This window comes from Scyliorhinus canicula, chromosome 14 (assembly GCF_902713615.1).
Source record: "Scyliorhinus canicula chromosome 14, sScyCan1.1, whole genome shotgun sequence".
Lineage (NCBI taxonomy): Eukaryota > Metazoa > Chordata > Chondrichthyes > Carcharhiniformes > Scyliorhinidae > Scyliorhinus > Scyliorhinus canicula.
This window is the reverse complement of record NC_052159.1, coordinates 16,812,563-16,838,731: the sequence shown is the minus strand read 5'-3', so window position 1 is coordinate 16,838,731 and position 26,169 is coordinate 16,812,563. Positions and strand designations below refer to the sequence as shown.

General features: G+C 45.9%; 1 protein-coding gene across 1 annotated transcript in view; it reads right to left on the bottom strand.

The window, feature by feature from the left end:
* The window catches only part of dhrsx (dehydrogenase/reductase (SDR family) X-linked), a 287,258-nt gene that overhangs the window by 48,609 nt on the left and 212,480 nt on the right, over window positions 1-26,169 (bottom strand). The window contains exon 5 of the mRNA XM_038817868.1: window positions 9,079-9,286. Within this exon, the coding sequence (XP_038673796.1) occupies window positions 9,079-9,286 (208 nt within the window). The remainder of the gene's footprint in view (window positions 1-9,078; window positions 9,287-26,169) is intronic.

Genomic DNA, 26,169 nt, shown 5'->3' with positions numbered 1-26,169 from the left:
AGAGTTGACAAACACCTCGACATTAAAATTATTAAAATTCAAATACACATTATGCATTATAATGGATTTTCTGGGCAGCACGGTGGCGCAGTGGGTTAGCCCTGCTGCCTCACGGTGCCAAGGTCCCAGGTTCGATCCCGGCTCTGGGTCACTGTCCGTGTGGAGTTTGCACATTCTCCCCGTGTCTGCGTGGGTTTCGCCCCCACAACCCAAAGATGTGCAGGATAGGTGGATTGGCCACGCTAAATTGCCCCTTAATTGGAAAAAATTAATTGAGTACTCTAAATTTATATTTAAAAAAATAATGGATTTTCTTTCACTCATAGAAAAATCTGACCAAAATCTAGTTTGTTAAGTACAGTAAATATAGATCTTTTGGCTAGATCTTCCATGCTAATCATGGGAAGATATCTATAATGGGCAAACAACACTAACTATTTGCTATTATCCTCAGCGTCCATTACAAAGCAGCCCCTTTGGCACCAATTAAGCTTGTAAATTATTTTGGGCAATTCACTAACCTGAGCCTATTCTTACCCATTTAAATATCTCTTAGATTTCAAGCACAGTCGAGTTTTCAATCAGTGCCTCATTAGTGCTCGATTACCTTAGTGTTGAGGTTCTGAGCACAACAGCTAACCATTAAACGATGCACTTGCGAAGTTGAAACTTTTTTCTTTAAAAATATGTTGGTTACTTTACATTTTTATTTCAACGCACATCACGTCGACATGAACACCCCTGCTAAAAAAGGTGAAACTATACTTGTTTAAGAAAAGGTGTTTTGAAAAGACTGAATGGCGGACTGAGCTGGTAAATGCATTAGCGCCTATGCTTGATCCACAGTCTGCGGTTAATTTGCCAAACACAGCTGACACGACAGTACGGGGACAACAGCTGAGCCTAGAGGCTCCGAGCTAGGGAGTACTGCGGAGCGGTGGGTGGGGAAACAGTCTGGTTGACAGCGACTGCTGGTGGAACATGCACAATTGTGAACGGTAGGTAACGATAGGACAGATTCCGCTGTGACGATTCCCATAGTTCATGGGTCATTTGCATGCGGGCTTATTTAACAATTAATTTACGGGATGTGGGCTTCGCTGGTTAGACCAGCATTTATTGTCCATCCCTAGTTGCCCTTCAGAGGGGGGGTGGTGAGTTGCGTTCTTGAACCGCTGCAGTCCCGGAGGTCACCCACAGTGCTGTTAGGGAGGGAGTTCAGGGATTGTCACCCAGCAACAGTGAAGGAACAGCTATATATTTCCATGTTAGGGTGAGTGACTTGGAGGGGAACCTCCAGGTGGTGAGGTTCCCAGTTATCTGCTGCTTTTGTCATTCTACATGGTAGAGGTGTGGGTTTGGAAAGTGCTAAGGAACCTTGGTGAGTTCCTGCAGTGCATCTTGTAGATGATACATACGGCTGCCACTGTTCATCAGTGGTGGAGGGATTGAATGTTTGTGAAAGGGATACCATTCAAATGGATGGTGTCAAGCTTCTTGAGAGTTGTTAGAGCGGCACTCATCCAGACAGGGGATGATCGTGGGAATTCAGCAATGGTAATGCCTTTGAATGGAAAAGGGCGATGGTTAGGTCCTCTCTTGTAGGAGATGGTCATTGCCTGGCACTTGTGTGGTGCGAATGTGACTTGCCACTTGTCATCCCAAGCCTGGATATTGTCCAGGTTTTGCTGCATTTGGACATGGGCTGTTTCATTATCTGAGGAGTTGTGAATGGTGCTGAACATTGTGCAGTCATCTGCGAAATCCCCACTTCTGGCGTTACGTTGGAAAGGAGGTCATTGATGAAGCAGCTGAAGATGGTTGGGACTAGGACCCTACACTGTGGAATTCCTGCAGTGATGTCCTGGAGCTGAGATGATTGACCTCCAACCACCAGAAACATCTTTCTTTGTGCCAGTTGTGACTCAAACCAGCGGAGAGTTTTACCCCTGACTCCCATTGGCTCCAGTTTAGCTCTGGCTCCTTGATGCCATTCTCGGTCAAATCTTGCCTTGGTATCAAGGGAGTCACCACACCTCATATTCAGCTCTTCTGTCCATGTTTGAACCAAGGCTGTAATGAGATCAGAAGCTAACTGACCCTGGCGGAACCCAAACTGAGCGTCTGTGAGCAGGTTATTGCTGAGTAAGTGCTGCTTGATAACACTGTTGATGACTCCTTCTATCACTTTACTGATAATGGAGAATAGACTGACAGGAAGGTAATTGGCTGGATTGGATTTGTCCTGTTTCTTGTGTACAGGACATACCTGGGCAATTTTCGACATTGCCAGGTAGATGCCACTGTTGTAGCTGTACTAGAACAGCTTGGCTAGGGGTGCAGCAAGTTCTGGAGCACAAGTCTTCAGTACTATTGCTGGAATATTGTCAGGACCCATAGCCAATGCAGTATCCAGTGCCTTCAGCCTTTTCTTGATATCATGCGGAGTGAATCGTATTGGCTGAATACTGACATCCATCCTGGGGAGCTCCGGGAGAGACAGAAATAGATCATCCACTCGGCACTTCTGGCTGATGATGGTTGTGAGTGCTTCAACCTTGTCTTTTGCTCAGATGTGCTGGGCTCTTTCATCATTGAGGATAGGTATATTCTGTGGAACCTCCCCCTCCAGTGAATTGTTTCACTCTCCACCACCATTCACGGCTGGATATGGCAGGACTGCAGAGCTTAGATCTGATGTGTTTGTTGTGGAATCACTTAGCTCTGTCTATTACTTGTTGCTTATGCTGTTTGGCACACAAGTTGTAGCTGCACGAGGTCGACAATTCCAAAACCTGCACCAGTTCATGAGAATAGTGTGCGGGAGTAAATCCAAATTTCCTGTCTGACCTCACAAAGGGAACCTCGGAAGATATGTATGTACGTGTGATTCACACCCAAGGTCTTTCTCGTCTGTGAAAAGGCCAGATGAAAATGGCCTGGGGTTAGAAAGGCAGAAGAAAATTAATTTGCCAGCAAAAAAAAATGTTCAGTGACCCGATTTGACCTTTTTTTCTTTTTATTGTCACAAGTCGGCTTACATTAACACTGCAATGAAGTTACTGTGAAAAGCCCCGAGTCGTCACATCCCGACGCCCGTTGGGGTACACAGAGGGGGAATTCAGAATTCTCACTGGGAGTTGAAAATCCAGCCCATACTATCAAAAGATTTCATTGAACATGAGAATACATTTCAATGTTGGCTCCATTCCCAAATTAAAGAGGACTATTGAAAACTGTTGTCTTGAATGGAACTCCATATATGCTGCCTTTGTCTGTTAGTCAGCTTTTGCTGTCATTGTTTTATTGCCCTCCCAATTGCTCCAAGTGTCACCTTCACTCTCTGGCCAGGCCTGAGGTTCTGGGAATATACAGGCTGTTGGTTGTGGGATCATCAAGTAGATTATTCATATTGAGTTAGACAGAATTTATTAAATCAATGACTTCCTTGAGTTCCCATCGGGTCCTATTAGTCACAGATTACTCTTGCAAATTGGTGTCCATGTTCATCAATCTTCTGCACTAATCTTCAGTTTGGCATGTGATTCTTGGGCATTTGTCAAAAGATATTTGTCAAAATAACTATAAGTCTTCGATGAAAGTGCTGTTTCATAGACATTTTTGCGTTCCCTATTAAAACAGAAACTGCAAATATTCTCGCGGGTAGAATTTTAAACTTATTAAGATCAGTCACATGTAATGGAAGTTTTCATTTCAGTCAGCCAATCATACCGTCAAGTATCTGCAGGTGAAGTAGAGCAGACGGACAGGGAGTTCTTCCCTCAGTTCATTCCTGTCCCTCTGCTTCAGCGTCAGAGCCACACCAATTGCTACATTGTTGCGTCTGTTTTCCATTTCCTGCCCTACACAAGGGAACCTGTCTTACATGAGATCTGTTCCAAATTTCAGCAGCTATTGTGGGCCTTGCTCACGATGGGCTGGGCTAGGATTGCCCTAGCTCAGTCTATGTAGGTCACTTTGTTACTCAACATCCTCATGTTCTTGTCTGAAGAAGGCGGTGTCTCACCCACAGAGTCTCTCAGTCGGTCAACATTTTTATCCACATTGCTCGACAGCAAAAGACCAACATACACTCTTACAGAGGGTGCCTGTTGTATGCAAGAAGTTTTAGCAACAACAAAACTCCTTTTCAGAGATTCAGCTCAGTTATTTTGCTTTATCATTTCCCTTAATGCCTTTTATCTCCAGAAAAAAATGTGATTGACTCTTGAATATATTTCTACAGTCAGTATTTTCCCAATAAACTGCTGTCCCACTCTATCATCCCTTGGGTGACAGTTGTTCTGTCTTTTAACTTCCCAAATTTTAAAGTACAGCGTTGTAAGCAATGAAGTGGATTTTCAACTACCTGCCTTGATGTAACACTGTCCATCAGACAGTTTGCTACATCTTCATTTCCAATGAGTTCAATGCGCCTGAATTTTACTTTGGAATGAATGAGTGCTATTTTTGTTATTAATTTTATTTTTGCTTATTTTCTATCACTTGCCAATTGCATTTGAAGATGAATACCAGGTTCATGTTAGTTCTCCACCCCATTCCCCTCTCTGATCTCAGCCTGGAAGGTCGAGGAACAGCACCTCATCCTTCAATGCGCACTTGACATACAGTCTTCCGGACTCAACATTAAGTCTAACATTTTCAAATCGTAACCATTGCTGTGGAGAAATGAGCAGAGGAGCCACCCTGAGGCAGATCACGATCACAACCATTGCTCTCACGGTTGTGGACAGCTGCTGTTCGTAATGATTCTGCTATTGACATGTTACCTCCTCCAGATCGAGCTTTTGTTTCTCTACTTGTCTGATTTTACCTTGCAATATCATCCCTCTTGTCATTTAATCTCTCCTGCCTGCCACCATATTCCACTTTTCCCTTTCATTCTGGTCACTCCTCCCTGACCCTGAGCCAGATTAAATATATGCTGCAACTCCAACTTTTTTCAGCTCTGATGACAGGTCAGCCAATCTGAAATATTGTGCGAGATCTATGGCACATGTTACGCCCGAAAGGTAGTGCAGCTGGTAGATACCGACTGATACTTCACGGTCACGTCGGGGGGGGTTCGTGAGATCTCATCCTGCACTGAGGGGTTCCGGTGAGTGGAGCGGAGAAGCAGGACTAGTACGGCTTTGGCGGGATAGTCCCCTTTGAGGCTCCCAATCTGACTGAATGGCTCTATTCCCGTTCGGATAGATTGCTCCCGTTAAGTGTTCCTGTCTTCACAGACACCTGAGCTGCTGAACCTTTCCGGCATTTTCTGTTACGGTTCCAGATTTCCAGCATCCATATCATTTTTGCCCTTGAATCAAAATGAAAAATGGTGCAGAGAGGGTTCATGGTTATGAATCTTGTTCTGATTTAAAGCTGGCACCATAACGCCTGCCCACAGCTGTCTTACATCATGTGTTACTGGGATGGAATGCACAAGAGGGGTGCAGAGCAGTCTACATCAGAGAAGCTTTGTTCCTGTGGGTTTAAAAAACAATCTTGAATGTGAAGCACGTTTGCAGCTTTGTAAAACATGAGTTAAGGCAGCCAATCTTCTTTTAAATTATAATCTGAAGTAATTTATGGATGTCTTCTGCTACCTACCAGTTACTATGGTCTGAATAGAGAATATAGATGTATGCACTTACTGTCAGGGGAAGAAATGGCTTCTGCCTATTTTTAAAATTACCAGCATAAGATCATAAGACATAGAAGCAGAATTAGGCCACTCGGCCCATCGAGTCTGCCCCGCCATTCAATCAAGGCTGATATTTTCTCATCCCCATTCTCCTGCCCTCTCCCCATAACTCCTGATGAATGAAAATGAAAATCCCTTATTGTCACGAGTAGGCTTCAATGAAGTTACTGTGAAAAGCCCCTAGTCGCCACATTCCGGCGCCTGTCCGGGGAGGCTGGTACGGGAATCGAACCGTGCTGCTGGCCTGCTTGGTCTGCTTTATAAGCCAGCGATTTAGTCTTGTGAGCTAAACCAGCCCCCTCGTAATCAAGAACCTATATATGTCTTAAAGACACTCAGTGAATTGGCCTCCACAGCCTCCTGCGGTGAAGAGTTCCACAGATTCTCCACCAACTGGCTGAAGAAATTCCTTCTCATCTCAGTTTTAAAGAATCGTCCCTTTAGTCTGAGGTGGTGTCCTCTGGTTCCAGTTTATCCGACAAGTGAAAACATCCTCTCCACGTCCACTCTATCCAGGCCTTGGAGTATCCTGCAAGTTTCAATAAGATCCCTCCTCATCCTTCTAAACACCAACTAGTACAGACCCAGAGTCCTCAACCGTTCCTCATATGACAAGTTCTTCATTCCAGGGATCATTCTTGTGAATCTCCTCTGGGCCCTTTCGAAGGCCAGCGTGTATCAAGAATAGGCGTCACAGAATCATAGAATCCCTACAGTGCAGAAGGAGGCAATTCGTCCCATCGAGTCTGCACCAACCCAATGAAAGAGCACCCTAACCTCAACCCACGCCCCGCAGTATTCCCGTAACCCCACCGAACCTAATGGTCAAATTTAACATGGCCAATTCACCTAACCTGCACATCTTTGGATTGTGGGAGGAAACCTGAGCGACTGAAGGAAACTCACGCACACACGGGGAAAACGTGCAAATTCCACACAGAGTCACCCAAGGTTGGAATTGAACCCGGGTCCCTGGCGCTGAGAGGCAGCAGTGCTAACCACTGTGCATCTCAAGGGTTTTCAGATGAACCATAAACTAACTTGAAGTGAGGCTGATTTTGTTTACAAAACACACTTTGAAGTCACCTAGTTATCTTCAAATGGAATTGAGTATGCTGATTTCAACAATTGAGGGGTTTGAGTGCGAGGGGGCACGAGATTACAAGCACCAGCAGTGACTGGGATTTGTATAGCACCTTTAATGCAGAGAAAAGTACCAAGGTGCTTCCCAGGTGCAGTATCAAAGATAATTTGAAACCCAGCCACGTAAGCAAATAGGACAATTACCGAAAGCTTAAAGAAGGAGAAAGAGGCAGAAAGGTTTAGGGAGAGAAATCCAGAGCCAGTGTCTAGGCATCTGAAGACAAAGTCATCCAGGGTGGAGATTTTTAAATCAGGGGTGCGCAAGAGCCTGTGCAGTGTCCTTAGAGAATTGGAGGTTAATCATGGAGACGCAATGACCATCTCCTACAAGAGAGGATCTAACCACTGCCCCTTGACATTCAATGGCATTACCATCGCTGAATCCCCCACTATCAACATCCTGGGGGTTACCATTGATCAGAAACTGAACTGGACCAGCCACGTTAATACTGTGGCTACCAGTACAGGTCAAAGGCGAGGAATCTTACGGTGAGTAACTCACCTCCTGACCCTCCCAAAGCCTGCCAACCATCTACAAGGCACAAGTGTAATGGAATACTCTCCACTTGGCTGGATAAGTGCAGCTCCAACAACACTCAAGAAGCTCGACACCATTCAGGACAAAGCAACCCGCTTGATTACCTCCCCTTCCACAAACATTCAATGCCTCCACCACCGATGTTCAGTGGCTGCCTTGTGTACCATCTACAAGATGCACTGCAGGAACACACCAAAATCCGAAAGACAGCACCATCCAAAACCACAACATTCCTAGAGTGCAGAAGAATCATCGAATTTACAGTGCAGAAGGAGGCCATTCGGCCCATCAAGTCTGCACCGGCTCTTTGAAAGAGCACCCTACCAAGCCTACACCTCCACCCTATCCCCATAACCCAGTAACCCCACCCAACACTAAGGGCAATTTTGGACACTAAGGGCAATTTAGCATGGCCAACCCACCTGACCTGCACACCTTTGGACTGTGGGAGGAAACCGGAGCACCCGGAGGAAACCCACGCGGACACAGGGAGAACGTGCAGACGCCACACAGATAGTCACTCGTGGCCGGAATCGAACCTGAATCCCTGACGCTGCGCCACCGTGCCTCCCGGTCCGTTTGTCCACAGCACTGGAGTTGCTGGCCTTTACACCTTTGTCCTTTACCTGCAAGTTCTTCTGTTTTTATTTTCAAGGGTCTTGGAGATCAATTTCTGTTTCACAATTGCATCATTGTAGTATAAATATTCACGATGAGATAAATTGGTATTGTTATTCTACAAGCATCTGCTGTTCCCTAAAGCTCACAAATGACTCTGATTATTTGCGCTGTGACTTGAATACAGTAAAAGCTACAGGGTAACATTCACAAACCAACCACTACGAGGGCTAACACCTCCTGAGTGTATCATAATGGAACCAACTTACACCTTATTAAAGAAGCAAGTGCCGCAAAGGCTGGGTGAAAATTATGGCATAATTGATCTTCCGCGTGTTCTGTTTTGTCTCCCATTCTTGCTGTCAAGTCATCCCCCATTTGGACATGAAAGACAAAGCAGCATGAGAAAAGCGGCATTGTTGTATTGTGAGTGCAAGCGTGAAATATTGACTCATCTGTATTCACCAAACGTCTCCCCAGTCTGCTTTACAGCTGCTCTGCTCTAGCTATAACAGGTAAACAACGTGCTGGTAAAAAATCTTCCGCAGACACATTAAGAATTCCTGTGTAGCAATTTTGTAAGTGCACTTGCGGCGTCCCCTCCATTTGCTCCTTCCAGCAGAATTGCAGAGACACCCTCGAGCCAGGAATAGTGACTTTAGGAACAGAACAGAAATGCATTTCTGAACATAGGAACAGAGGTGGATCATGCAGCCCCTCGAACATCCCCCTGACTTCTGATCGATATTTTAACCCCGTCCGCCGCCCACCTCCGTTCTGTAAATCAATCGATTTTAAGATTTTCAACTGACCCCAAGTCTTAACAACTTTTTGGTGAGGAGAGTTCCAGATTTCCCCTATCATTTGCATGAAGAATTGACTTCTGACAGCTTCCTGAATGGCCTAATTCTGATTTTCGCTGTCCTGTACAAATTGTTGCATTGCATTGGGGAAATGATTCTCACTCTTGAGGGCTTGAGCTTTTGAGAACCCACCTGCTGAATCATCCAGAGTTGTGTTCCAAATAAATAATCCCAGTGACAAAGCCACAAGTGCATCAAATTCTTACCTGCTTTGCAAGTCGTTGAGGTTTAGCTCTCCGATGTAGTGAGTGGCTGAAGAAACAGTGACAATTCGACTGTTGCAGTCATGGCTCCCTGACAGCTTCAACGTATCCAGGAGCAGCTCGGTCAGCATGAAATGTCCAAGGTAGTTCACACCAAAGTGCTCTTCAAAACCGTCCGCAGTGTTTCTCTGAGGCACCAGCATTACTGCCGCTGAAATTGAAAGTGGAAACGGTTTGGGTAACAAAACTACAGTCCCGAGAGTGTCATAGTTGGCCCATTTGTGGTTTCTGCTTTGGGGGTTGGAGCAGAGCGTGGGGCGCGGAGCATAGGGTACGTTCCAGCATGGGTGTTGCTTTGCCATGATGGGGGTGGGTGGGTGAGGTGGGAAGAGGGTGAGGACTTTTCCGCACATTAATCGTGTTTCCCTTCTTGGTCTGTGGCTTTTCTGATTTTTTGCTTCTCCCAGGAGATTACATGGCTAGGGGGAAGAGAGAGGAATAAAGAAGTGTTTTGTCATAATACTCCAGCTACCATAAGTGTCGGGCACCACTGATAGACCGGCTAGTCAGTTCCTGTCTGTACATTTTGTGTGTTATCAGTTTTCACGCTCACATGCAAAGTAAAAATCGAACTGTTCAGTTGTGCTTCCTGATGAGTTGGGTGAGGGGGGTAGATACCTGAGCATGAAAGGAGCCGGCAAGGGAGCTGGACCTATTAATTTGAATGTTACAGCAGATAGGAAGTTTGGCGACACTGTCACTTGTGTGTGTCACTATGTAGTAACAACTGAATGAATTTCAACTACAGGGCTCAAGGCAGCGAGATATAGTGGGAATCCTTGAAAGATTTGAACCCTAAAGATGCGAATATTCAAAGTAAAATGCCGGATCTACACACTGGTGCTTCTGGAGAAGATTTCAATGAAATGGGTACCTCTGCCCTCTAGTTCAATAAAGTGATTGATCAGAAATGCACTTGAAGGGAATATGTGCCAATCTGTAAGGAGAGATTGGATTATCGAGAATAGAGTTTTGCCTTTTTTTTTCAAAAAAGGGATCAAACTTCAATTGAAAAGGGCAAATTTTGGTCAGCACGAGGAAGTGAGGTGGTTTAGAAGCTGCAATACCAAAGGTGGGCGCATACACTAGGTCAGCGAATCAACAGCTGGTGTAAGGTGGGAAACTCTGAGAATTAGCAGGACGGTGCATCATTAGAGGGGGATTCTAAATATCCTTTCATTAAATATCTGAAATGAAGCGGCCCAGTTGACAGGAAAGAGTGTTAAATGAGCTGCTGATCCAACATCATCCATTTCATGCCGCTGCCCAAAACATATTTAATTCCCCCTCTTTCCGATCTCTGCACACAGCTGAGAACTTTAAGACAGATTTTTAATCAGTAACGGAATAAAGGGTTATGGGGATAAGGCGGGGAAGTGGAGTGGAGGATTATCATATCAGATCAGTCGTGATCTCATTGAATAGTGGAGCGGACTTGATGGGCCAAATGGCCTATTTCTGCTCCCACGTCTTATGGTCGGGTGCGGATGTAAAGATGAGAGACCCGAGGATACTGAATTTCAGATCTTCAAGAGGTTCCAAGAATTACAGTTACTTTGGAGAAATGCAACAGGATTTTATTGCATAATACGACATAAAGTTTGGGCATAGACCGAATACGATTGCAGTTTTCAAATGAATAAGGCATTGGTTGCAGCCTAATGAGACATTGTTTGAAATGGATAGGGATGATAGGATTTGGGACTACGAGGTTAGATACAGAAAGTATTTTCTTTCACAGAGAGTGAGTACACTCTGGAACACGTTGCTGTGACACGGAAGTACAGGGTTGTTGTCATCCTTTAAAAAGGCATTTGTAAATTTCTGGGCTAGTTATGAAGATAAGATGCTGGTTCCTTGATTGTGACAGGCGGCCATGGTCTATTGGGCTGGATTGCATTAGGGAGTCAGAAGGGAATTTCCTGAACGGACCTCTGAAATGGCGATATTTCGTCAGGGTTTTTTTGTTTTTTCCTGTAGATATTATGTTCTATATTGTGGTTAGGGAGTGGTGAGATGCATAGGGGATTATTGCATTGTTCGTAATAGAATGGGCTCGGTGTCTGTCGGCCTTTTAAAAAAATCTTCTTTGCTTATATAATGAAAGAAAAATGACTTGCGCACAAGTAGGCGAATGTAAAGTAGCTGAATGACTGAATGAACACAAAATGAGCTTTCTTGCACTCAGGCGAGCAGGACATGGCTCCCATTCCTCTCTCATTCGACTCCTAACACTTCATTAACGCGGTAAATCTGAAACAGAGTTTGGAGCCTGGAATTTCCGTTGGAGGGGAACCAACTGGGGAGCCCTTTAAAATCGGCAGCCAGGATCTAACTCTGGGATTTACACCCCCATTCCCGTTTCCTGAAATTGTTGCAGGGCTGGATAAGGATGCGGGCAGACCAGTCACCTGCAGCACTCCCGCCTTTGTTGGCCCCATTGCACAGGTGGGGCAATTCAAACATTTCACAATTTTTGTGGAGTTGGGCCCTTCCTGAAATATACATGGCTCATGGCACCTCAGAGGAGTCCCCAGTCCTAAGTGGGGAGCCAAAAGAAAACAGTCACCTGCTCCAGGAATTATTTCGTGGGAGGCTTTGAAATACAAAATAAAAAAAATTGTGCTTTCAGTTTCAATGGTTAGTTGTTGTATTAAAAGTTACACGCGTAACTTTTTACTGAAGTGATTGATTACAGGGCTCTGCCTTGCAAAGATTTATCGGCCATTATATTGACCTACATTGTGCAAGTGTTGAGGAGCATCAGAGTACTATTGTGCAATAAAAACTTAAAAATAACATTGCTTGACAACTCTACTGTCTTGACCTAAAGTGACTTAAATCTCCATAGCCCTTTAAACTTGAAAGAAATCTGGTTTGCAGCTTTCACTCAAAGAAAAATAACAAGATAACTGCTCCAGGGCTGCATTGATTGACAGGCCATCTGGTGCAGCTCAGAAAAAAACATAGCCATCTGTTTTTGCAGTTTCAATAGGCTTCGTTGTTTTCATTTGTAATTGTTTGTTTTACAGTTGGGGCCATTATGAATGCTTCACTGAGTTTCAAAAGCAACAGAACCACATCTCAAAGGACGGCTGTGTCATTTGAGGATATTAAAGGATTATATATATTTGATGTAGTTACTGAATGGATGGTTGTTTTTACAACAGATTGACAACTTGAGTGATTTAACTTTTTATTGAATAGCTCCCTGGAACGGCTGCTTTTTGCAGCATAAAGTGAATTTGAGAGCTTAGTATTTTGTTACATTTCTGTTTCAAAGACAAGGCCCCTACATCTGCCTGCAGTGAACAATGCATGAATGGCAGTGGAGGATACAAGAAGGGGTGAGTATGATGATCATGGAGAGTGTGAAGAGGCATGGAGGTTATGAGGGAAGATGAGGCTATCAAGCAGCATGAAATGAGGGCTTGAGGGCCTGACATTCATCTGAGTCGGTGTCCTATGAAATGGAAGAGGGTATTCTAGCCTGTTGGCATCACCACCTGCCTGCCGCTGGAGGCGGAGGGTCTCATTCCATTGCACTCACACCTCCCCAGAACAAAAATATGGTGGGCAGGGATCTTTTTAAAGGGGACCGAGTCTGCGGAGTCGGAAAGTTTTCGGCTTGACTTTCCCATCTCTTTCATGAAAATCCGGCCCTTAGCGTCTAGTTCCTGCCGCATTTCTTACATTACAATTGTGACCGCACTTTGAAAAGTACTTAATTGGTGTAACGCGATTTGGGTCAGAGAATGTGAAGATGCTATAGATATGCCAGTCTTGTTTTCTCATTCGTCAACAAACCCAGACTGTCCAATTCACAACTTGTCAGTTGGCTGCTTGAAGTCAATACTGCCTCCAGGTAACTTGAAATAAAAGAAAGGACTATTGATCCATCGTCTGAAGCACAGAACTAATGAGACAAAGAAGCATTGTTTCAGTTAGCATAGCGCAGGTTTGGCCAGCAGAGAACTGTCTCCTCCTGCATCCTGACAGGGTCTGAGAATTTCCAGGGTAATTCCCATTCCACCGTCTGGAAATCAGCTGAAAAGTGAAGGGTAGAAGCCTTCACCCCCCTCTCTCTCTCTCTCGCTCTCTCTACTCATCCTCTCAACCCCTGATGCTTTCAAACAGTGGAACTGGCATTGGGACGTGGGTGGGAGCAAAGTGTCTGTTTTGTTACACCTTGGGATTCTTGCATGTCCCGGCTGCCTTTCTCGGGGGAACTGCTTAACATCAGCATATCCCAGCTCTGATAGAATGACTGAGAAAGCTGTCTCGCAGTTGTGAAAAGCATCAAATTCACAAAACTGACATTCAAATGAAAAATCATTTGCCAATAAATGAATGCCGCTCCTTGAATGCATCACCAAACCTGTGGTTTAACAGTTTGTAGAATATTGGTTGCTGTCAGTAACATTTAGCCATTCAGACTGATGGCTTGGGTGTGAATTAAAAAGAGAAATCTGTCCCATTATACATTAGCTGTCAGCTGGGGTATTCAGCAAGCCTGGAGCTTGCAACTGCTTACAGGTCTGTATGCATGCCTTGTGTATCAAGTGTCTTATTTTGTCATTTTTTTCTGTCTTTTCCCTAGCCTGTTCAATAAACGAGAAATATTCTGTTACATATATTGTACATATAGTGAGGTGAAATAAGGTGCGAGTGGTTCATGTGGAGTGCAAATTTGTTGGGTTGAATGCCTTGTTGCTATGCTGTAAACCTTTTTGCGTTTGTAATAATAATAATAATCTTTATTGTCACAAGTAGACTGACATTAATGAAATGAAAATGAAAATCGCTTATTATCATGAATAGGCTTCAATGAAGTTACTGTGAAAGGCCCCTACACTGTGATGAAGTTACTGTGAAAAGCCCCTAGTCGCCACATTCTGGCACCTGTTTGGGTAAACAGAGGGAGAATTCAGAATGTCCAATTCACCTAACAGCATGTCTTTCGGGACTTGTGGGAGGAAACCGGAGCACCCGGAGGAAAGCCACGCAGACAGTGAGAGAGCATGCAGACTCCACACAGTGACCTAAGCCAGGAATCAAACCTGGGACCCTGGAGCTATGAAGCAACAGTGCTACCCACTGTGCTACCCACTGTGCTACCATGCTACTCAGTTTATTCTCTGAAAAGGTCCCCCAGCTCTTTTATCCCTCATGTATTTACTTAGTTTCCCCTTAAATATTTCAATGCTATTCAGCTCAGCTACTCCACGCGGTAATAACTTCCACATCCTCACCAGTCTCTGGGAAAAGATGTCTCCCTTGAATTCCTTATTGAACTTATTAGTAGCTATCATACATTTGTGGCCTCTAGACTGGACACCCCACAAGTGAAAACATCTTCTCTATGTTTACCTTACTGAACCCATTCATAATTTTGAAAGACCTCCATCAGATCACTTGTCTTCCCTTCGAGAGCAGAACTGGGACAATACAACCATCAGCCTTGTGAATCGTTTTATTTTACCTTGTACAGTCCCTCTATATCTTTACTGTGATATGGAGAGAATTGTGTGCAATACTGTAAGTGCAGTCCAAATGTCTAGCGGGTATGAATGCTGCTCAGGGAAGCATTAAGCCATACAAATGAGAAGTTTTGGGTTCAATTGCAGGTCTACGCTGAGTTGATATGTCTTAGCTAGGCTGTGATTTCACAGAATCACAGGATTATATGGCGCAGGAGGAGGCCCATTGTGTCTGCACTCGCTCTCCAAATGGAAGATCCAATTGTCGTCGGTATTTCAGGTTGGCAAAGAGAAAGAAAAATCAGTCAATGCCAGAATGGAAACATTTCTAAGTACCATTTCAGGCGTGTGTGGCTGGGAGTTTCTCCCCGGCTCTGGCTAGTTCCCCACCGCTATCTAACCACAATCAGTCATGTTTTGGGCCCTGGGGAGTTTTTCTCTGGGTTAGCTCACACTCAGAATTGCTTTCACCACTGGGGATCTGAACCCGCTGGCCAGACCAGTTCCGCAGAGATCGGGCCACGATTTTGAAAGGGTGGGCCAATCTCGGAGTGAGACTGCCACCATGGCAGTGCTCCTGCCAGCCTGGCAATGCCACTTGGGCAACGTGGCAGCATGCAGGTGGCAGTGCCAAGCTGTCAGCTTGGTAGTGCCAAGGTGCCCAGGTTTCGGGGGAGAGCCACGGTGCCACACTACTATGTCCGAGACCCCCCAGGGGCCTCCAGTGGCCTGGGAGACTCTCCAGGGTCTGATTAGATCTCGTGAGGTGTTGCAGCCGTCGGGGAACCCAGGGGAGACCTCTCCTGGCATTTACCACTCTGGCATGCCACTCTGATTCCGGCGGGACGCAGTCATTAGACTGCACCCTTAATCATTGGAGGCAGTACAGAGGAGGTTTACTAGAATGATCCCGGGTATGGAGGGACTGCCATATGAGGAAAGATTGGACAACTTGGGTCTGTACTCCTCAGAGTTCAGGAGGATGAGAGGTGACATGATTGAAACGTATAAGATTCTTAGGGGATTAGACAGGATAAACAATGGGAGAATGTTTCCAATTATGGGATAGCGTAGGACCAGAGAGCAATATCCCAGGATAAGGCGATGCTCACTTAAGACAGATTTGAAGAAGAATTTCTTCTCTCAAAGAGTGGTGAATCTTTGGCATTCTTTACCCTGGGAAGCTGTGGAGGTTGAGACCTTGAACATTTTCGAGGCTGAGATCAATTGGTTTTTAATCAGTGGGAGAATTAGAGGTTATGGAGAGAAGGCAGGAAAGTGGACCTTCTGAATGTTAGAACAGCCATGATCTTATTAAATGGCGGAGCAGGCTCGCAGGGCTGCATGGCCTACTCCTGTTCCCATTCCTCATGGTAGTAACACTTTCAGATCATGTCCATTAATCCTTTTCTATCAGCTGTTGTTATCCATTCTGCTGTTGTAATTTGCACATCCTTTGGACCCATCTTTTGTTCCTTTACTTGCCCCATTCCCACCCCTTCCGCTTTCCCCTGCACCATCACCCCAGTTGTCATTTGAACCTTTCCTGTCTTCTATCTTATTCTGGGCCTTCCTTTTTGATTATGCCATGCTCCTTCACATTTCCCCATCTCTGTACTTGATTACAACCCGCTATATCTCAATTTCTTTCCAGTCGTGATTAAGGGTCATTGAGCTGAAATGTGAACTTGGTTTCTTTCTCTCCTCAGTTATTGCCTTCCTCGCTGAGTAAGTCCAGCACTTACTGTTTTTATTTCAGCTTTCTGCAATATGTTGTGCAATGGAATTAAGTATTTACTGAGCAAAGTCCTGGTGGGTTCCTTTACTTCAGTAAAGGACCATGGTCCAATAATTCAAGAAACCACCAACAGTGAAAAAATAGAGAGATGATGAATCAGAAAGGAGAGCTGAGATGATGAGGGGCTGGTTTAGCTCACCAGGCTAAATCGCTGGCTTTTAAAGCAGACCAAGCAGGCCAGCAGCACGGTTCGATTCCCGTACCAGCCTCCCCGGACAGGCGCCGGAATGTGGCGACTAGGGGCTTTTCACAGTATCTTCATTGAAGCCTACTTGTGACAATAACCGATTTTCATTTCATTCATGACAAGTCCGGGTTTTTAAGAAACCAAAGTCTGAGGAGAGAATAACTTGATCATCACAGGTGTAAGAAACTCTCAGTTCATGAATTAGTCTCTACCTAACATGCCACTGACAACAATTAAAGGGGGTCTTTCAGAGAGCATCTTACATTATTGTCCCAGAATGTGTTTTCCCAACGATTTATTTAATATACATTCTGGGGAAATGACCATCACAGGCCAGGCCAGCATTTTATTGCCCATCCCTAACTGCCATTCAGAAGGTGGTGGTGAGCTGCTGCCTTCTTGAACCACTGCAATCCATGTGGCCTGCGGACACCCACAGTGATTTTGTCTGCAGCGGTTTCATACAACTGAGTGGGTTGCTCAGCCACTCGAGAGGGAAGTTCAGAATCAATCGGGTTGCTGGGAATATGGAGGACAGACTGGGTAAGGATGGAACATTTCCCCACGCAGTGACAGACATTAGTGAAACAGATGGGTTTTTATAAGAATCCAGGAGTTTCATCATCACTGTTAATAAGACTCGCATTGTATTACAGATTTATCAATTAATTGACTTTAAGTTCATTTAAATTCCTGTCCCTAAAGGATTAGTCCAGGCCTCTGGATTAGTAATCCAATAACATTACCCCTGTGCTACCAGTTCCCCTTCCTATTGTGTCAAAGCTCCTCAACACATTCTTCAGGTGAGGCACATAACAATATTTCACAAAGATAGCCCCTTGTTAGGTACAAAATGTCTTTTTTGCTTGGCAGAGTTTTCTCCGTTGTTGAACTGCGACATCTTCCAATGGTTGCCTGGGTCTTGGCTCCCCACTCTACAACTGGATCCTCGACTTTCTGACCCACAGACCACAATCAGAAAGAATAAACAACAACACCGCCTCCACAATAGTCCTCAATATTGGGGCAGCACGGTAGCATGGTGGTTAGCATAAATGCTTCACAGCTCCAGGGTCCCAGGTTCAATTCCCGGCTGGGTCACTGTCTGTGCGGAGTCTGCACGTCCTCCCCGTGTGTGCGTGGGTTTCCTCCGGGTGCTCCGGTTTCCTCCCACAGTCCAAAGATGTGCGGGTTAGGTGGATTGGTCATGCTAAATTGCCTGTAGTGTCCTAAAAAGTAAGGTTAAGGGGGGGGGTTGTTGGGTTACGGGTATAGGGTGGATACGTGGGTTTGAGTAGGGTGATCATTGCTCGGCACAACATCGAGGGCCGAAGGGCCTGTTCTGTGCTGTACTGTTCTATGTTCTATGTTATACCGGGGTATCGCAAGGCTGCGTACTTAGCCCCCTACCAGGGGCTGGTTTAGCTCAAGGGGCTGGTTTAGCTCTAAGGGGCTGGTTTAGCTCACTCAGCTAAATCGCTGGCTTTTAAAGCATACCAAGCAGGCCAGCAGCACGGTTCGATTCCCGTACCAGCCTCCCCGGACAGGCGCCGGAATGTGGCGACTAGGGGCTTTTCACAGTAACTTCATTGAAGCCTACTCGTGACAATAAGCGATTTTCATTTTCATTTCATTACTCTACTCTCCGTACACACACGACTGTGGCAAAATTTGGTTCTAATTCCATCTACAAGTTTGCTGACCATACAACTATAGTAGGCCGGATCTCGAATAACGATGAGTCAGAATACAGGAGGGAGATAGAGAACCTAGTGGAGAGGTGCAGCAACAACAGTCTCTCTCTCAATGCCAGCAAAACTAAAGAGCTGGTCATTGACTTCAGGAAGCAAAGTACTGTACACTCCCCTGTCAGCATCGACGGGGCTGAGGTGGAGATGGTTAGCAGTTTCAACTTCCGAGGGGTGCACATCTCCAAAAATCTGTCCTGGTCCACCCACATCGACGCCAGCACCAAGAAAGCACAACAGCGCCTATACTTCCTCGGCAAACTTAGGAAATTCGGCATATCCACATTAACCCTTACCAACTTTTACAGATGCACCATAGAAAGCATCCTAACGGGCTGCATCACAGCCTGGTATGGCAACTGCTCGGCCCAGGGCCGCAAGAAACTTCAGAGAGTTGTGAACACTGCCCAGTCCATCACACGAACCTGCCTCCCATCCATTGACTCCAGTTATACCTCCCGCTGCCTGGGGAAAGCGGGCAGCATAATCAAAGACCCCTCCCACCCGGCTTACTCACTCTTCCAACTTCTTCCATCGGGCAGGAGATACAGAAGTCTGAGAACACGCACGAACAGACTCAAAAACAGCTTCTTCCCCGCTGTTACCAGACTCCTAAATGACCCTCTTATGGACTGACCTCATTAACACTACACCCCTGTGTGCTTCATCCGATGCCAGTGCTTATGTAGTTACATTGTGTACTTTCTGTTGCCCTATTATGTATTTTGTTTTATTTCCTTTTCATTTCATCTACTTAATGATCTGTTGAGCTGCTAGCAAAAAAATACTTTTCACTGTACCTCGGTACACGTGACAATAAACAAATCCAATCCAATCCAATCCAATCATGTGCAATGAGACAAGGAAGAGCGTGACTCATAAACTGAGAGTTACTAACATTTCCTTAAAAAGGCGGAGGAGAGAAAGCATTCTGTCCTGCAGAAGGAGGATGATGTAATATTGCGCAGCCCGCAAAGGAATCCACATTGGCCTGGTGCTTGCTGCACAACTTGTGCTCCAAGACAGATGCTTGCTGCACTGGGGTTGCAATGGTAAAAGCTCCCAGATGTCACACTCCTTTCTGGGTATTGCTTTGGTGGAAGGGGAAGGATTGGCAGCTAAACTCGTGGACCTGTCATACATTGGTCAGTTCACCTTCAAGGTGCAGCAGCAACCCTCAAGTCTGCAGTTGTGTCAGCTATCTGGTCCCTATGACTACGTTTCCCACGCATTACTAAATCGGTGCAGCAAACGGGCTTGAATAATGAAGTCAGTAAACTTGCAAGTTCCTGTAACGTGAGTCTGCAATTTGTGATGTGTGACAGGAATTCACAATTTAATCGTTCAGTTTAATCCCACACTATGATCAGTCAGCAGTGCTGACAGGTACCAGCCCTGTGACTATAGAACAATCAGCTGCTGCTTTTGGTTCCCAAACAAAGGGTTGAAAAATTGATCTTGAGCACACGCTCTCAAATTCTTTTTTTACGTTTAAAATATCTATCTATAATGAGCAGCTGTAAATTAGAGCAACAGAGAAGCGGAATGGAAAAGCACCCTTGGTCAGTTCACTACCCAAAGTGTTACTGAGCCAGAATAGATTGTCGTCCTATACTCTGGGAGGCCTTGTGACACAGTGGGTAGTACCCCTGTCTCTAAGCCAGAAGCTCTGGGTTTGGGTTCTACTCCTAGGCGATTCTGTAGGAATCCATACAGGAGATATGGCCGACCATCTAAATTGAATTTTCTGAAGGACGGTCTCTGTGAAATTGAGCTCAGCACAATGAAGGACTTCATTGTTAGTGATTTCGTCTGACATTGAATTATCATTACAGAGACATGGCTACAGGGTGACATGGGGCAGCACGGTAGCACAGTGGTTAGCACCGTTGCAGCAAACATTAGCAGGTGTTGTTTGTCGGCCACCAAACTATAGAGGTAATGTTGGGCATGGTATAAATCAGGAAATTAAAGGCACATGCAATGTGGGTAATACAGTAATAACGGGCAACTGCAATTTACACATAGACAGGGATAACCAAATCAGCACCAATGCTGTGGAGGATGAATTCCTGAAGTGTGTACGAGATGGGTTGCTGGAACTTCTTTAGGTATGTGAAAATGTAAAGGAAAAGATAAGCAAGGACAAATGTGGGTCAGGAGAATTTATAGCAGAGAACAGGGAAATGGCAGAGAAACTGAAGTTATTTTGCATTTGTGTCATGGAAGATAATACAGAAAATCTCCCAGAAATACTTGGGAACCAAACAACTTGTGAAGCTGAGGAACTAAAAGGAAATGGTATTAGTAAAATACTTGAAAAAATTAACTGCAGGTTGATAAATCCCCTGGACCAGACGAGCTCCATCCCAGAGTGTTGAGAGAGATGATAGTTGATGCATTGGTGGCAAGTTTTCAAAATTCCACACATTCTGGACTGGAAAGTAGCAAATATTACCCCACTATTTAAGAAGGGAGGTAGGGTGAGAATGGAGAACTACAGATCTCTTCCTCTGATGAAAGTAGTAGTGAAAATGCTCAAATCTATCCTAACAGATGTGCTAACTGGTGATTTGGGCCATAATTTTACGTTGCTCAGAGAAGCACGTGCCTGATCCGCAAGTACTCAAAATCGCGCGGGAAAGTATCAGGCATGTGTTCTGACATCATTGTACCCACACGCCATATTTTGGTCATTTGGCGTGAGTTAGAAGTGCGCCCGCTGACAATCACAATGCCAATTTAAATTAATTAAGCAGCAGTTGGCTGGGAATTTACATGGCCCGCCTGCCTTGCCGGGTGGTGGGTGGGTGGACGGACAAGACGGCCTTTGATTTTAGCTTCACCTCAATCCAGGGCGGGATTAACAAATGTGTCTGAGACTGAGGTCTGTGTATGATTGTGCTACATAGACACTGGTGGCATTACTTTCTCACTGTTTTATTTTTTGTTACAGGTTAGCTGCTCCACCAGACAGCTCCATAGCTGCTGTGCCCCTGAGGGAGCACAGTGGGAGTGCCGGCCCTCATGCTCTGTTTTCTCAGCACTAGCCCTGCTCTCTCCCTCCCTGACAGCACTCAGCCTCTCACAGAGCACGTTCTACGCTGGATGGTTAATTAATTAATGTTCTGATTTATCAGCAACTCCGTTCACTGTTCAAGGGGTTTTTCCCCAATATTTAATACGGACATCTGGGCCGGGATACTCCCGCAATTGGCGGGACGGCCCGATGCCGGCGCCAAGAACGACGCGAACCACTCGCATCGGGCCAACTGGAAGGTGTGATTCTCCGCACTTTCGGGGGCTAGGCCGGCGCCGGAGGGGTTGGCGCTGTGCTAACCGGCGCCAAAGGGCCGACGCGAGTTGAGCATGTGCAGAACCGCCAGCCTGGTTCCGCGCATGCGCAGACCGGCCAGCGTGTTCCTACAGAGGCCGGCGCGGAAGGAAGGAGTGTCCCCATGGCACAGGCCCGCCCGCAGATCGGTGGGCCCTGATCACGGGCCAGGCCACCATGGGGGCCCCCTCCCGAGGACTCCACTAGACGTCCTACAAGCCAGGTCAGGCCGTGTAGGACCATGTCCACTTCATGCCGGTGGGACTGGCCAGGAACTGACGCGACTTAGGGACAGGAATTTAAATGAACTTAAAAACAATTAATTGATAAATCTGTAATAAAATGCGAGTCTTATTAACAGTGATGATGAAACTCCTGGATTCTTATAAAAACCCATCTGTTTCACTAATGTCTGTCACTGCGTGGGGAAATGTTCCATCCTTACCCAGTCTGTCCTCCATATTCCCAGCAATCTGACTGATTCTGAACTTCCCTCTCGAGTGGTTGAGCAACCCACTCAGTTGTATGAAACCGCTGCAGACAAAGTCACTGTGGGTGTCCGCAGGCTGCATGGATTGCAGTGGTTCAAGAAGGCAGCAGCTCACCACCACCTTCTGAGTGGCAGTTAGGGATGGGCAATAAAATGCTGGCCTGGCCTGTGATGGTCATTTCCCCAGAATGTATATTAAATAAATCGTTGGAAAAACACATTCTGGGGCAATAATGTAAGATGCTCTCTGAAAGGGGTAACCCCCTTTAATTGTTGTCAGTGGCATGTTAAGTAGAGACTAATTCATGAATTGAGAGTTGGAACCAAGTTTTGCCACGCAGTCGTGTGTGTACAGGGAGTAGAGTAGGGGGCTAAGTACGCAGCCTTGCAGGGCCTGTTATTGAGGACTATTGTGGAGGAGGTGTTGTTGTTCATTCTTACTAATTGTGGTCTGTTGGTCAGAAAATCGAGGATCCAGTTGCAGAGTGGGGAGCCAAGTCCTAGGTTTTGGAGCTTTGATATGAGTTTGGCTGGGATTATGGTGTTGAAGGCGGAGCTATAGTCAATAAATAGGAGTCTGATGTAGGAGTCCTTGTTGTCGAGATGCTTTAGGGATGAGTGTAGGGACAGGGAAATGGCATCTGCTGTGGACCGGTTGTGACGGTATGCAAATTGCAGTGGATCAAGGCATTCTGGGAGTATGGAGGTGATGCGCTTCATGACCAACCTCTCAAAGCACTTCATTACTTCCTGTGACCAACACTCCAGTGTTCTCACCAGTTTTAATTTTTCATTTGTAAGTTCATATTTTGTGCATGAAATTTGTTCCTGGCAGCAAATGTCATGTGCTTGGCCGTAGTATTTTTGAGGAGTTTCACAAGAGCATGATTAAGCAACTGTTGCCGTACAGTTGTCGCCATGTTACCCGCTGTGCAGGCCAAATCATTACACAATGTGAAATCTATCCCTTCGATAGGTAAACTGGGATCGCAACAATTCCATTTACTAAGTCATTTGGTGAATTGACTTTACAGAAGCGAAAAGGTTCATTAGTCCCATAAAGATCCCGTATTACTACTTTCTCTTTCATCAAGCCATCACCAATCATATCATCAATGACTGGTCTGTCTTGTAGCGGGAGTAAGGAAACACTTCTCCCTACTACGTGCTGGTTTAGCACAGCGGGCTAAACAGCTGGCTTGTAATGCAGAACAAGGCAGCAGCACGGGTTCAATTCCTGTACCGGCCTCCCTGAACAGGCGCCAGAATGTGGCGACTAGGGGCTTTTCACAGTAACTTCATTGAAGTCCACTTGTGACAATAAGCGATTATTATTATTGTACAAAATGTCTATACCTCCATGAAACTGACTCAGTTTTATCGCATTCAAGGAAGAGGCTCTTTGTAGGTTTTGAGGAAACACGGTTCACATGTACCATTGCCACTGATTTAACACTCATTTCCTTTTCTGATACCGCCTTTTCTGAAGCCATCTTAAGTGTCCTTATTATTACCATCATACTATTCAGCTGGCGTTGAGAGTCTCTGTCTTATGGCAATAAAACCATACCGGGTTCTTTATATTACTTTGATCCCCTACTTTTATGCGCTACACTCTCATTTCTATTGTCTGGGAAAGTTTCCACCTTCTCCCCAGAGTTAGACTCTTCTATTCCTTGAGCTTTCCTGTGAATTTACAAATGGAGATCCACTTCCCCCTGGCAGCCTGTGTGATATATCAACCCATCTGCCAAACCATCGACCTTAGAAACCCCATGGTCCTCCAGCAGTGACCTATTGGGATGCTGTTTCTAAATTCTTTCAGTTTTGTTACCTCGTATTCTCAAAAGTTTGTTGTAACTTCATTGATCAAAACCACCTGTCAAACAACATTTGCTTACCCCAGGCAAATTCTACAAACATTTCATTCGGTCTTTTCTTCCAAGTCCAAAATTTCTGCTGATATGCTTTAGGCTATAAGCATTATGCACTGCAGTTTTAACCAACTCATAACATCAAAAAGGTTCAAATACTTTCCTGACCATAGCTTTCTTGACCAAAATGCATGGCAAAATGAGAGTCACATGTCCTTTGACCACTTTAACGTTGGAGCCACCTTTTCAAATGTGATAAAATATCTCTCAACTCCGTCTTTAGTAAAATTTAGAAAACAGGACATAGAACATAGAGTGCAGAAGGGGGTCATTTGGCCCATCGAGTCTGCACCGACTCACTCAAGCCTTCACTTCCACCCCATCCCCGCAACCCAAAAACCCCTCCCAAACCTCTTTGGTCACTAAGGGCAATTTAGCAAAGCCAATCCACCTAACCTGCATGGCTTTGGGCTGTGGGAGGAAACTGGAGCACCCGGAGGAAACCCACGCAGACACTGGGAGAATGTGCAGTCTCCGCACAGACAGTGACCCAGCGGGGAATCGAACCTGGGACCCGGGCGCTGTGAAGCCACAGTACTAGCCACGTGTGCTACCGTGCTGCCCTTTAGGCAATAGGTGAACATTCTTCGTTATATGAGAGCTTGAAATGGGACTCGATTCCTAATCCAGACTAATAGGGTGGGATTCTCCGCCCCGCCATGCCACATTTCTGCCCCGACCGGCCGGCCGGATTTTCCGTTACGCCTGCCGGTCAATGGGGTTTCCCATTGTGGGGCAGCGCCATGCCGTCGGGAAACCCCCGGGCGCCGGCAAAATGGAGAATCCCGCCCATAGAGTCTTACACCCTGTAAATCAAGCTTTTCTCAAACCGCTTCATGCTGTCTGATTTCCTTCGCTCTCCGAAGCACTCTACTGCTTTCCTTGCCTCTTTCCTCCCTTGCTAACTTCTCACTCTGGAGTTCAAGTCCAAGTTTTGTATTTCTCTTTTTCCAGTACAAGCTTTTGCGTTTCTCTTTCTTCTTCCTCTTTTTCTCTTCATCTCAAGCTGCTTCACTGCTTTTTTGATTACAAGTTGCTGAGTCTGCAACTGAATTCTAGCGAGAACTCAAGTTGTGTTATACTTATGTCAGGCTTCGCTTCTTCTAATTCCAAATGCCAGGCGGTTACCTCAATTATGTCTGCGTCCTTATCTCCTGCTTTTCAACTCTAACTCTTCTTTTTTTTTAAAGTATGTTTATTAGAATTGTTTCATAATAATCAACACAAACCAAAACAAAAGAAAGCAAATAATCGCAAGCAAATATAAAAGTTAAAAAAACACAATGCATAATGAAATTAAATACTGAAACTAACCAAAACCCTCCAACAACTGACGGTGACTAAATCCTTAAAAAAGGAAATAAATGGCTGTCATCTTCGGTAGAACGTCTCCACCGACCCCCCGAATGGTGAATTTGACTTTCTCCAATAGTAGGGATGACATTAAGGGCGCGATTCTCCGCCCCCCACGGCGGTTGGGAGAATAGCGGGAGGGCCTCCCGACATTTTTCACGCCCTCCCGCTATTCTCTCCCCCCGCCTCGCCCGACCCACGTCACGAATCGCCGCTCGCCGTTTTTTACGGCGAGCGGCTTTTCTCCGCGGCCGATGGGCCGAGCGGCCGGGCCTTTACGCCCGTTTTTTCACGGCAGCAAACACACCTGCTTGCTGCTGTCGTAAAAACGGGCGCTGGATGCCCGTTTGGGACATCCAGAGGCCCGTTTGGGGCGGGAGCACCACCGTTGTGCTCGGGAGGGGACAGGCCCGCGATCGGTGCCCACCGATCGTCGGGCATGCGTCCAAAAGGGACGCACTATTTCCCCTCCGCCGCCCGACAAGATCAAGCCGCCACATCTTGTTGAGCGGCGGTGGAGAAATGCGGAACCGCGCATGCGCGGGTGACGTCATCACGCCATTGACGGATTGGAGCCGGCCGCGCGTCATCTTGGCGCGCAGCCTTAACGACGGTCGTTAAGGCCATGACGCCGTGATTCTCGGGGTCCCGCTCCGAGCCCCGTGGGGGGGTGAATCGGGTCCCGGGAACGGGCGTGAAGGCTGCCGTGA